General features: G+C 42.1%; 1 protein-coding gene across 1 annotated transcript; it reads right to left on the reverse strand.

Annotated features, from left to right (window-relative positions):
- Positions 1-5,225: 5,225 nt before the first annotated feature.
- THAP1 (THAP domain containing 1) lies at positions 5,226-12,616 on the reverse strand. The gene is made up of 3 exons (XM_074856515.1): positions 12,397-12,616; positions 11,691-11,886; positions 5,226-7,271 (listed from the first exon to the last, which is right to left on the reverse strand). The coding sequence occupies exons 1-3, from the start codon at positions 12,465-12,467 to the stop codon at positions 6,819-6,821; spliced, it is 720 nt and encodes a 239-aa protein (XP_074712616.1). The 5' UTR covers positions 12,468-12,616; the 3' UTR covers positions 5,226-6,818.
- Positions 12,617-12,712: the final 96 nt, after the last annotated feature.

The following is a 12,712-nucleotide window of genomic DNA, read 5'->3' on the forward strand; positions in this document are numbered from 1 at the left end:
TTATTCATTCACAGAATCATAGAATCACACAGAATCATTCAGGCTGGAAAAGACCCTTGGGATCATCGAGTCCAACCATCAGCCCTACTCTACAAAGTTCTCCCCTACACCATATCCCCCAACATCTCATCTAAACCACCCTTAAACACATCCAGGGATGGTGACTCCACCACCTCCCTGGGCAGCCTATTCCACTGTCTGACCACTTCTTTCTGTGAAAATTTTTTTCCTAATGTCCAGTCTAAACCTCCCCTGTTGCAGTTTAAAGCCATTCCCTCTTGTTCTATCGCTAATTACCTGTGAGAAGAGACCATTCATCTGGTAGTGACTCCTGGAGTCCCTCAGATAAACCGTCACCACAAAATCACTTGATAAAACATCATATCAGCTCAGGAAACCTATGAGACACAAGCCTGCAAATGTGGATCAAGCTTAAAATACTCGAAACGGAAACATTTATCAGTAAGGCCAGCCTCTGTGGCCTGGGCTCACGTGGCATGTGCTCTAGCGAGAAGACTTCGGTGTCTCACAGTCAGCTTGGGAACAGTTCTCTCTGCATGTAGATTTTCTTTGCATGCAGGTGCCATTTGCCTGGACCCAACAGCATCAACACCAGTGAACTGATGAATGAAGAGCCTGATCCTATCAATACAAGAAAAGAAGAAAAGAAAAAAAAGGGGAAAAAAAAAAAAGGAAAAAAAAAAAAAGAAAAAAAAAAAAAAGGAAAAAAAAGGAGTGAGAACTCTGGACTGAGCAGTGGAAGTGGGTATCCTGAACCTCCCTTCTCTGTAGATCCAGCTGCTGTGGTTATTATCCTAAAACTGAAAGTGCAGATGGAAGTCTCAGAATTCCTTAAAACCAGAGCAAGATCCTTTGCTCTTAACATAAAAAAAGTACCATCCTTGAAAATTCCTTCTTTTCTGAGCCACAGGTCCAGAATATAAAGTACCTGAAGTCAAAAAAAGTTCACTTCTTCCTGCAAAAGACATATGTGAGGACACTCCTGAAAAGAGACTGTGTGAGTATGTGTGACTGACCCCTGCAATGTAAGAGGGCCCACAGGAGATGAGCAAGAATGATGAGCTCAGGGAAGAGTGTAAGGAACAATGATGAATTGTCATAAAGAAAGCTGAAATTATCTCAAAACAAGGGGACTGGATGGTAACTTTTCTTTTTGGTATACAGCTGTATCAGTCATCAGACTGCATAAACAGCCTTCCCTGAAATAATTAGTTGAGAGTAACGTTTTCCTGAGCTAGCCAGATCAGTGTGGGAGGGAAGACTCTATGCGACTCAGCCCAATATAAAGTATAAAAACTGAACAACTCACAAAATCACCTTGGAGAAGAATGACTGGCTTGAGCTGTGTTTAACCCACATATTCCTTCCCAGCAGCTGGGGACACACAGTGTCATGATGGCAAGCATTTAGAGACTAGTAAGGGGAATTTGTATAGTACGTTTGTAGTGTGATTCTGCTGTATATTGTAATTGCTATACATGTACTGCAATTTCAGTATATTGCTGTATCATTCCGCTAAATCGAAGTCCTGGGTACATCTGTAAGAACCTGGTTAGCTAGTATTGGACTCTGTCTGGGAGCTGCTAAATGAGCCCAAAACAAAAGAAGAAACCATTCCAGAAGGCAAAACCTCCTCCTTTTTCTGGATTACCTGTCCCAGGTCACTGAATTTAAGATCTCCCAGTAGGAAATCTCACGCCTTTCACAGATGCAAATACTGAAGAGTTGGTGCATTTATAGATGACTAGTATAGCCACAGACCCTGAATCTTTAATAGTCACATCCAAATAAACCTGAAAGGAAATGAGAAGCCTGCCTAATTTGCTCAAGTTCTCCCTGAGTTTAGAAAAAAGCAACAAAACTTCAAATGACTGGTCACATGATATTCTCTCCTAACTAAAAGACCTTTTAATAGACCACTAGAATCAATTAAGATGCAGAGGACAATCACTTTTTCAGAGGTTCCAGGAATGCATGAGCTCAGGCCTTACAATCTAATTTTCCTGTACAATGGGAGGAGGCAGCTACAGGAGGAACACTAGATCATTTTGCTTGACAGGCAATAAAAGGCTTGATATTCAATGCTAAATGAACTAATAGTGGCAGGACTGTTGGAGACATTTAATTATTGCAATAATTTAATTATGACAGTTTAATGTATCTATTCTCAAGAGAAGTTCTTGAAAATTTCCTTCTGAGTAACTGATTTAAATGTTTTCTTTGACTTAACACTTAAAATTACTTTCCTTTGGGAAAAGTATTCATAGCGGATTATTCAAGTATTCATAGTGGATTAAACAACAACTCTGCAACACCTTTTTTCAGCACACTGTTAAACTACTTCAGTCTGTATAACACTGTAAGGCCTTCTGCCCAGTTTGTACAATAAAATTCTGCAGTTCCATCAAAGGATCTCTATAAAAAGGTAAAATTTCCATTGAAAGCATTAACAGGCACAAAGAGAAATCTGTAATAGCAATTACTGTCATCATCTTATTTTTGAATCATGTATCCTGTTTCGCTCTTTCTCATTTATTAATAAATCATTATCATGGCTAAAATATGGCAAATAACCTGCTGTGCTTGAAACAGCAGAAGTTACAGACCTGAATTTGCAGTCATCACAGACTGTAAGCATCACCATGCTTTGGCAGATTGTGTTTTGGTTATTAAAATTAGACAATAGCTCAAAACACCCCTTTCTACCCTGCCAAAACCACCTGTTGAAGGTGTAAACTGACAGAAAACAGATAAGCCTATAGACTAAAACTTAAAACAGATCTCAGGAAAGAATCAAAGCAAAAGGGCAAATAGGAATAACTGCCTGATTCCAGAGAAGCATGTAATAGGAGACATCTTCTGAAATGGACTTCTGAAACTGTTGTGGTTTTAGTTTTACCCAAGCAGCTACTTCGCTTTCCTTCTTCCTACATTCAAACTGGGATTTGCTTTGCACTTTCTTCAGCTACAAGAGAACTCCTTCAAAACTCACAGAGGGCACCTGTACCCTAAACCCTTTGTACAGCTGAAAGAATATAAAAATCTCAGCAAGACAAGATATCTTGGAAATCTCAGTTTCATTAATTTGCTGTCAACAGTTGTTAAGACCACGCTTGTAACAACATAGACAAGATGGCAACTGGAAGCAGAGCAGAAAAAAGGTCAGTGACAAAGGACTCCCTCAGTGTGACAAGCAGTAATGCAAGTACTTAGCTATTCATATTTTCCCACAAAACATATCTCTGGGTTTGAACTGTCCCAGTTAGACAGGGAAATCTAATGCTTTGCAGAGGTGTAAAGAGGAAAAAAGTAAACACTACATGTAGGTCAGATACACTACCACAGCAAAAGGGAAATTGGGGCAATGGGGGGAAGTAAGCCAAAAATTCTCTATTTAGAAGTGGCTCTAATTTCTGCCTGTTGAAGCATCAGTCCATTTCAGAACAAATCTCTCTGTCCAGACGTTAAGGATGGAGCGTTTTTGTCAATTTTGCTACTTTCTAACTTCCTTGAATTATTTGCTTTATAGAATAGGCTTCAGTGAAGTGCAGTTACATGCATTTAAACAAATGTCACCTACTTCATGTGCAATTGGACAACCACACACCATTCTACATTCCTACCTCTGCTTTTTAACTCCCAATCATTTTTTAGAGATGTTTATGAAATCTCTGCTATGTGCAGGTACCAGTTGTTGCCAATACAAACAGTAAGTGATGCAGACCTTTTTTACAGTTGATTGTGTGAATGTAAGACATCCCGCTTTCAAAAAAAAGGAAATTTTAGCAAATGCTTGGGAAACATATTGTGCTTATTTTACATAAAAAGTTGTAATTCCTTTCCTAGCCTGCCCAGTAGCAGATAGCAATATAGAAAGAGAAGATGAAGGCTAGCAGTCAGAAAGATTGTAGTATAGTGCTGGCATGGGTCACAATGCAGAAATCAACTGCTGAAAGACAATTAGTTGCTTCTGTGTCAGCCTTTTTTCCCCACTTCAGAGATCTGTGATACTGACAGCCCTCATGGGCCTAGCAAGAGTCCACACCTAGCCCTAACATCACTGCACCAGGAGTTAGCGAGGTGGGTTTTTTTAAAAAAAAAAAAAAAAAAAAGAGAAAAAATTTGCTACAGGAGAAATTCAAGCCCATTGTCAGGATGGACTACATCTCTTCTTAGAAAAATTCTTTTATAACAGGAAAGGAAATGTCAGCAATTGGGGAGCAGTCCCCTCAACCTGGTGCTACTGAAACCTCCAAGATAAGCAATAATCACCCCTCTCAATGCAATGGAAGAAACATTTACTTGAGTCAGCCATTAAACCGACTTCACCATGAAAAGCTTAAACACAGAAGACCTCTACACACCACCCATCCATCAGTGTGCCTTAAATTTACCTTGCTGACTTACTTTTGTTGGGCTGCTTTTCTGGAGGGTTATGAAGCTAAAATATAACTGAAGGGCAGGCCCAACAAGCACGACAGCCAGAGCATAAGATGAGGGAAGACAGGGATCTTTGATCAGGGTGGAAGGAAACAGTGCTGAACATTAAGAGTATGAAGTTACCCTTATATTTTCAGAAGCAGCTGACATAATGCAACAGCTCATTGCAGCCAGGGAAGACGACTTTTTTCTCCCCGGCTCCCAGCCCTGCCTTTTTCTTTGTATCACATCTGATACTGTTGATCTTCCTCTGACTCTCCACTCAGCCAAACCTGCTGCTTTAGCAAGCTGAATTGTCCCACAGCAGGGCACAACCAGCACCAGAACTGGTGCAAATAAGAAGGGTGGTAATGAGAGTACACAGGCAGGGGGAAGAAAGGGATGGCAGAAGCACCCCAACCACAGGGGTGTGGTATTGCAGCAACCCACCATGCCTCAGGAAATCACACTTTAAATTCCCAGAGAGCAAGAAGAGAGGGTATTCTGCAGAGAAAACAGAAACAATCTGCTATTTGGCCACACATGCCAACAGCATAGCAACAGTTGTTTAAACGTCTTTTCCTTGTCACTTTTTGAATTTGAGCATTTTCAAGTTTATTTTAAGTATAAAGCATAACAGCAACAAGACTTGAGAACACTGTGAGAAAAACCCAGCATCTAAACCAGAGAACTACTTCAGAAAAAAAGATATAAAATGTCAAGTTAGTTTTGCCAAAGTCCTGGGACGAATCCTGAGAGAGAGCAGTTAAAAATTGAACACACCGTTTGCTTTGCATTTTTTAATCAGGTATAATAAATGTACACAAAAGGATGCATCAGCATTTTTGTTCATCTTAAGTATATGAAACGGTAGGGAAAGTAGATACATGGCATGAGTGAGGTCAGAAGTATCAAGACTGGTTCAAAACATTTCAGAATGTCATGCTAACAGAATATTAAGGGAAGCTTTTAAAGCCATCATGAACAGGGCTTGATTAATATCAAGAATCCACACTACACACAAGTTTGCCATGGACTGAATAATTTTCCTCATGTCTAATATATCCAGGAATTTCAGCTGTGAAGGCTACAATAGGGTTAGTTAGCATGATGCCATTTTCTCTCATTTTGAATGAGTTCATTGACTGAGCAAATTATTAGACTGTAAGTGCAAACTGCTGCACTACTTTGTCATGCTAAATTAATTTTTAGAAAGAGTCTTAATAAGGCTGAAATAGAGGCAGCAGCATTTGAGATATTAAAAACCAGTCTAGCACCAAGCAGGTCCCAAAGTCTAATTCTGCAACCGCCCTTTCGCAGATACCTTTTAAGGAGCAAAGAAAAAAAAAAAGAAAGAAAGAAAATAACAGCATACTGCAATGAAAGTCACAAATGCCTGACACCCTGGATAAGTAAAAAAAATACATGGTTGAGATGTGAGTTAAGACCAACAGTTTCAAAGATGAGGACAACATTCTACCTGTTACAGTGTTTATGGGAACACTGCACTCCAACGTACTGTGGACTGTATATTATCAGAGTACTTTTGAAAAGCAGACACCCTAAACAGTATACTCCCTTCTTGATACTGTCAACAGTCTAATAATATGTATGTTCACTGCAGCACTGCACTTCAGGAGTATTTCTAAGTGCCCTCAAAACAAAAGTTTCTTCTACAGCTCTTGCCAGCTATGCTAAATAATTCTTCTCATCTCCCTCACAGCACAAATGTGGTGAAAGGTTACTCCAAAAGAAAAGGTTAATTTACATACTTTACCAAAGGGATCCAGGAATTAGACTTTTTGCAGTGCTTTGAAGGCACAGCAAACAGGTTGGAAGTTTTGCCATGCTGAAATGTGTATGTTATACTTCTGTTTCTGCAGTACTTGCAGGTGTTCTTAGCTGGCCTAATTCTGCTCCTTCTGAAATCAATGAAAACTACTTCCTAGGTATCACCAAAGCCAACATTAAATGCCTTGACAAAGCTTTGCACTAAGTGTAAAACAACCTCAACTTCACTCTCAGCCAGATTCAGTTCCCCATACCCTGTAAGCATAAGACAGCCATTGTAAAAAAAAAAAAAATTAAAAAAAAATATTAACAGATTTTAAATGCATTCAACCTTGCATCCTTTCCTTCTGTAAAGCAATTCAGATTTTGTAAACTAAATGCGTATTCTAATTCTGAGATGCTTGCATTTTCAATATATTAAAAGTGTATCAAACTGAAACAACAACAAATAAAATGTGATCTCATTTGCACGACTGCTTATTTACTGGTTTAGAATTCTGGAAAGTCTTACACGCAGAATTAGAGAGCATTTAGTTTTTAAACTAAATTTCTTGGCCTAGCAAAGTGAAAACTGATGTTCATGACTTCTAGGCAGGTACTTCTACAACTTCAATATAGTCATTGGGCAGAATTACATAGCCTTTTCCTGCCAATATGTCTTTTTCTTTCTGAAACTGAACAATCTCTCTCAGTTTTTCAATTTGTCTTTCCTGACGCCGACATCGCTGTTGCGCTGTCTTGAGCTTCTTCCGCAGTTTTTCAACTTGTTCCTCCAGCTGCTGAATTCTTTTTCGCTGATGAACTGTATCCTCTACGGTATAGTTGTGATCACAAAAAACAGCAAGATTGCTAGGGGTCTGGAGAGGAGGCATCAATAATCCAATACTTGGATCTACAAATCTGGCATCTATTTGAGACAAATGAAAAGAAGGAGTTGATGGAGATGGCGGTAGTGCTGGAGCTGCTGGTGGTGGTGGTGGTGGTGGTGGCAATGGAGGAGGTGGTAGTGGATCTTCCGGCTGCTCTGCAAATTCTTCAGGCTAGAAACAAGAAAAAAAGTAAATTTTCATTCTTGACATTGTTTACAACACAACTCCCTTTCCACATACCCAGAATAACATAAACAACCAGGACTGAAATTAATAAAATAAATTTCAAAGCCTACATTTTCAAAATTGACAAAGAGTTCCGAGCCTGTTTTGTCTGGCTTTTCAACTGGAAATAGTTTTAAGCAGCTCCATTTTCATGTCTCTTTGAAACTCAAGTCCTTGATGTCTCAAATAAATCAAAAACTGAAAAATGTAGCAATCACTCTCACTTGAAGACTTAGGTCAAAAACATCCATGATTACCTAAGAAGCAAGAACGCAGGCTGCAGTTCCATAAAACAGAGTTCAGCTGACCTAGTAACTCATCACTGCCATCCCATTTCCCTTTGTTCCTCCTCCTTTCTACTGTATCTTACCATTATATACTCTGAACCTACCAGCTCACTTAATCAAAAACACAGCAGAAGTAGACAGTCTTCTGCTGAGGTAGCGTTAGGTATTGGAAGCATGAGGAAGGCAAAACAGCAAACAGTGAAAAATCTGCGAAGCACACATTTTCCTTGACACAGAGTGCCCAGAATAAACACAGGATGGGATGAAGGTCCAGTGACTTGTGTTTGATGTGGCGCTAAGGAGGAACATGAAACGGGGTGCAGGCCGCGTGGTCCCATTCTTTCACTTCAAGGACAGATTTATCTCCTGTTCTACTCGTTTCCCTCGAAATATGATTTTTTGTACCAACCGTCCAACTCTGTGCCTCATCCTCCCTTCTTTCCCACACAACCCAGCTGCACCCATCGTACAAAGTCGACCTTGCTTCCTGTCCTCCCTCTTTTTCCCACAAAAACCAGCTGTACCCCTTGGCACCACGAAATTAATTATGCCATTACCAACAGAATAATTATTTGACTACAGTCCCACCCACTCACCATACCTACTAAGATAAATAGTACCCCAAGTTCGTACCTAACTTGGAGGGATGATAATCCAACACCAAAATGGAGAGGCAGATCAATGGGTTTGTGCTCTCATCCCCCCCGAGAAGGGACGCCTTTCGGTAAGACTTCCATGGCTATGCCGAGTGTATACCTGGGAACTGTGTGTGTGTGACTGCAATTGTTTTTCTTTTGTGTAGTGCTATATAGCCAACCTGCAGTTTGTGCATTTATCGTAGGCAATCTTAAAGAATCTGTAGATGTTGCATGAAAATAAACCGTACTATTCGTGAATCTGACTGCTTCTCTTGAATGCAACCGGACTTACAGTATATGGGCTGTTTGGGCTGGGACAGACCTATAGTGATGGCCACTAATCCACACTATTTGTGAATCTGATGGCTTCTTTTGAACACAACCGGACCTACAGCGTACGGGCTGCTCGGGCGTACAGGTCAGACCTATAGTTACGGCTCCAACTGGCATACATATTAAGGAATAAGTCCAGCCACCCCTAGCCCCTCTAATCTCTGAGGACCGGCTAGAATGCAAGGGGATTTATCTCTTACCAAATTTATTCTCACCCTAAACGCAACAAGTAGAATAAGGGTCACCTACTGAGAGGGCTGACAAACTGGCAAAGCAGAGACGTAGGCACAGCAAGGCCGGCCTCTCAACAACTGGAAGGGACTGCGTCACTGGTTTTGGGCTGCAGCATAAGGGTTTGGTTTCAAGAGACATGATGAACCAAAATAAACAGCTCTTCAAAGCAAAGCAACCCTCCCAGCCCTGGTATTTACTCTTTGCTGTAATATAGTAAGTTGCTAAGATGACAGAAAGCTATTCGCTCTCCCATCACCACTGCAGACATCTGTCCTTCACTAAAACTCAAAGCAATGCAAGACAAGGTATGACCTACACCTGCACTGGTGTGTGGAAGGAGTGAGAAACAGGACTGCACGGCTGGCAGATGGGATGGAGAAGGGAGAAGCATGATTCTCCCTTTTGGCAGCAGCAGAATATCAACTGGCTCAACTCCACGTGAAACTGCAGTCTTTATCAAACTGCTCTCAATAGATTCACTTACACAGTTCAGGACAACACGGATCCCTCACCACCTGAGTACAGACCAGAGCAGATAATCAGACTCCTTCTGCCCCAAAGGAATTCAGAAATGCTTCTGTGCACATAATGATTAAAAAAAAGCACTTTTAAACAAACAAGCTTGCATAGTCCCTGTCAAAAAGAAAGCCTAAGATATTCTCAGTGAAAGAGGCACTGAACACATTTTCTAACTACCCACCTGTTGCCAATATTCTTACTAGACATAAAAGCATGAAGACAGGGAAAATATTTATAAGAACAGCTGACAATCCTCAACATCTAAATATCAAGCTCATCAGATCTGAAGGTCAGTCATTAACTTCCTTGACTTGACATGCAAACAAGCTAATACTTGATCTTGGGGGGTCTAGATATCCTTCTTGAACAAACTACAACACTTGGCAGACAGTCACTGAGAAGGCAGTTTGGTGATTGATGTTGAAGGGAGGTTTCACATGCACTCAAATATTACTGATCACTTTAAAGTACAAGACCAGCCAACTACCACTCTTATGTCTCAATCATACAAAAGTGCTGCTAACAGTGGGTCTATCTAATTCACACATGAATATTCTAAGAGTCTGACCATATCAGCTATCACTGTCAAACTTTTCTACTAAAAAAACCTACAAGGTAAAGATGTAATTGGCAAAGAGAGATTCACCCTTGTTGGAAACACAAGCAAAGATCAGATCATTGCTGGACAGCTGAATTCACACAGAGACTTCTATGTGCAGCTTATCCAGCACATGCTACCTCTATAAATATGTTACTATTGTCACAACGTATCACAGACATATCATAGGTGACTTCTAATTACTTCTTACAGCCAATAAATGGTTCTCCTAAGACATAAGAAAGTGTTTCAAATTACATAATGCAAAAGATAAAAAGCTGTATTTCAAAATCTGTGTGGATTCAATTCCAAAACAACCACCACTATTCTTTGTTATTTCTTTAAGATATATGGCAGTTCACTTAGAAGTGCCGTGAGACAAATAGGAATAGCACTAAATCCTTCTCCATAATTAAACGGCATTCTTTTGTGTGTTTTAGATCCAGGCATGATAATGAAATTGGGAATGTGGCTCATCACTAATTCTGCTGCACCAGTTGCACTTTTGCAGATTCCCCTATACACCCATTCAGCTTTCGGATTGTAAAAAACTTTGCAACTATTTTACATATGACTAAGAAAATGTGTGTTGTGCAGATAGCAAGGAAGCATAAGCAAACAAAAAACTTAACACAGCCATATTTACCTAGAAATTGTCTGTCTTTCCTTATATACCTTCTGCTTATATTCCCTGTTATTAACCACTTCTCATTTTTCAAATACATTCCCTTTTTACTTCTGCATCAAATCTAATATTGTATATAAAGAGAAAAACCAAACAAGCAAAAGTCCAAGTTTTCCTCTGTGCACTTCATCCCATTAGAGTATTTCACCCCCTAGACCTATCATATTCATCCTCTCCTTTGCCAGTTTCTCTACAGCAGAGTGGCAAGATATCTAATATTTCATATCCGATACGGGAATTAAGAATCAATCTTTTCCATTCTTATCCTTTAGTTATTACATGAAGAAGGAAGAACTCATAACTGACTTGCATCTCCTGATAAGCTGCTTTAGCAGCACAGTGAAGGGAACAATACATCTCACAAGAGACTACCATCAGAAGTTCAGATACAGAAGTTAGGGACCAGTCTGGCTTACGATACAAGGTAACTGTTAAGGCAATACAGAGATGGTTTCAGCACAGATAGATAGATAGCAGATACAGCTACTGTTCTGCCCCTTTGTTTGCATCTCACTTTTAACTCTGTGAAGCCAGGACAGAGACCTTTAAAGAGGACAGTTAAGTTTCAGAACTAAGGTCCGTCATCTCTTCAGTGTTAGCAGTAGCCATCACTCAGCATGGGAGCGTACAGTGCAATTTGCAAGAATTATTGAAGGCTCTCTAAAACTCCAAATATGCTACAAATACAGTTGAACAAGTTAGCTACAGGGAATACTTTCCTACTTTGCTGCCATTCCATTTAATTCAGCACAAGGTTTTAACCAAAGTTACACTGCTCAGGCTTCTGCATATGCACTCAAGAGCAGATCTGAGCTACTGCACGTCTCTACAATGTTCTACATGCTCCAGAGCTTCGGAATGCCTCTGCTCTTGTCAAAGCAAATGAGAACAGCTGTTGGATGTGTTTCAGCCACCACAGCCCTCCATGTGCCTCCAGGTACACGTGCCCAGTCAGTACCCTTCACAATCTGCATCTTCTCCCCACTGCTCTGCTACATCAAGCCCTGCTGGGCTAATACGAGCAACACACATGCATTCCAGTATCTTAGACTACAAGAGCTCTGGGTTTACCTTTTCACTGGGTTCAGTATAACAAAATATTGTGGGCACGGCATTTTCTTTCAGAAGCTTGTTGTTGCACTCCCTTTTAAAGCAATCGGGAGTAAAGTGTTCTGAACAAATGCTGCTATACTTGGTTGGCTTGAAGTTTTTCCTTTTAACAGCAGCTTCCCATTTCTTGCAAAGATCAGGTCGTGTAAGAGGAAACCTGTAAATAAGAAGCACTTTCAGCTTTTTTGGAAAGCTTTGTAACAGGGGGTCGGGTTACAGCTAAGCCCTGCTGTGACTGACCGCACGATCGCTTGGGTTTTCCTCTGTCGGGCTCATCTTCGGAGCCAAACCCCTCCTGACAATCCAGACCTCGCACGCGGACCGGGCTGGGGGGGTCTCAGCCCTCTGAACCCCGCGAGGTGTGTGTGCGGTCCCCCCCTCCCGGAAAAAGGTAGCGAAAAGCGCACTGCCCCTCGGCTTTCCGCAGAGAGCTCCGCAGAGTCGGGGAAGGCTCGGGCCCCAGCGGGGGTCCCCTCTCCGCGGGCGACCGCTGCGCCCCACCCCCACTGACACGCCGCGCGCGTCCCCCCTTCTCCCCACAAATCCTGCGCGCGCCCAGCGCCGACACGCGACCCCTCCCCTCCGGGCGGGCGTCCGCGCGCGACGCAGACGCAGCCACCACCACGGCCCCGCCCCCTCTCAGCCCCGCCCCGCCGCCCGCGCTCACTTGTGGAAGGAGATGGGCTTCTCTTTGTCGTATCGGTTCCGGCAGCGATAAGCAGAACAGGACTGCACCATCCTTCCGCACCCGTGCGGCCCAGCGTCAGGGAGATGAGCTCGCGGGCGCCCTTAAATCACCGCCAGGCACCCATACTCCCGCTTCCGCCCCCCGCCCGTGACCCTCCAAGAGGGACAGGAACGGGACGCGGCGTCTCCCAACTCCAAGATGGCGGCACCAGCTTCAGCGCAACTCTCGCGGTGGTAGCGCGCGCCACGCTGGCCCATTGGCGGGCCTGCGCGCGGGGGCGGAGCCTCCGCGGCTG

This window comes from Strix uralensis, chromosome Z (genome assembly GCF_047716275.1).
Source record: "Strix uralensis isolate ZFMK-TIS-50842 chromosome Z, bStrUra1, whole genome shotgun sequence".
In the NCBI taxonomy this organism is placed as follows: Eukaryota; Metazoa; Chordata; class Aves; order Strigiformes; family Strigidae; genus Strix; species Strix uralensis.

Bases quoted from the DNA above. Each gene is read 5' to 3' on its own strand.
- THAP1 (XM_074856515.1), bottom strand. From the start codon at position 12,467: ATGGTGCAGTCCTGTTCTGCTTATCGCTGCCGGAACCGATACGACAAA. The intron at 11,887-12,396 runs GTGAGCGCGGGC...TCTTATTTACAG, and splicing joins AAGCCCATCTCCTTCCACAA to GTTTCCTCTTACACGACCTG. The intron at 7,272-11,690 runs GTAAACCCAGAG...TCTTGTTTCTAG, and splicing joins ATACTGAACCCAGTGAAAAG to CCTGAAGAATTTGCAGAGCA.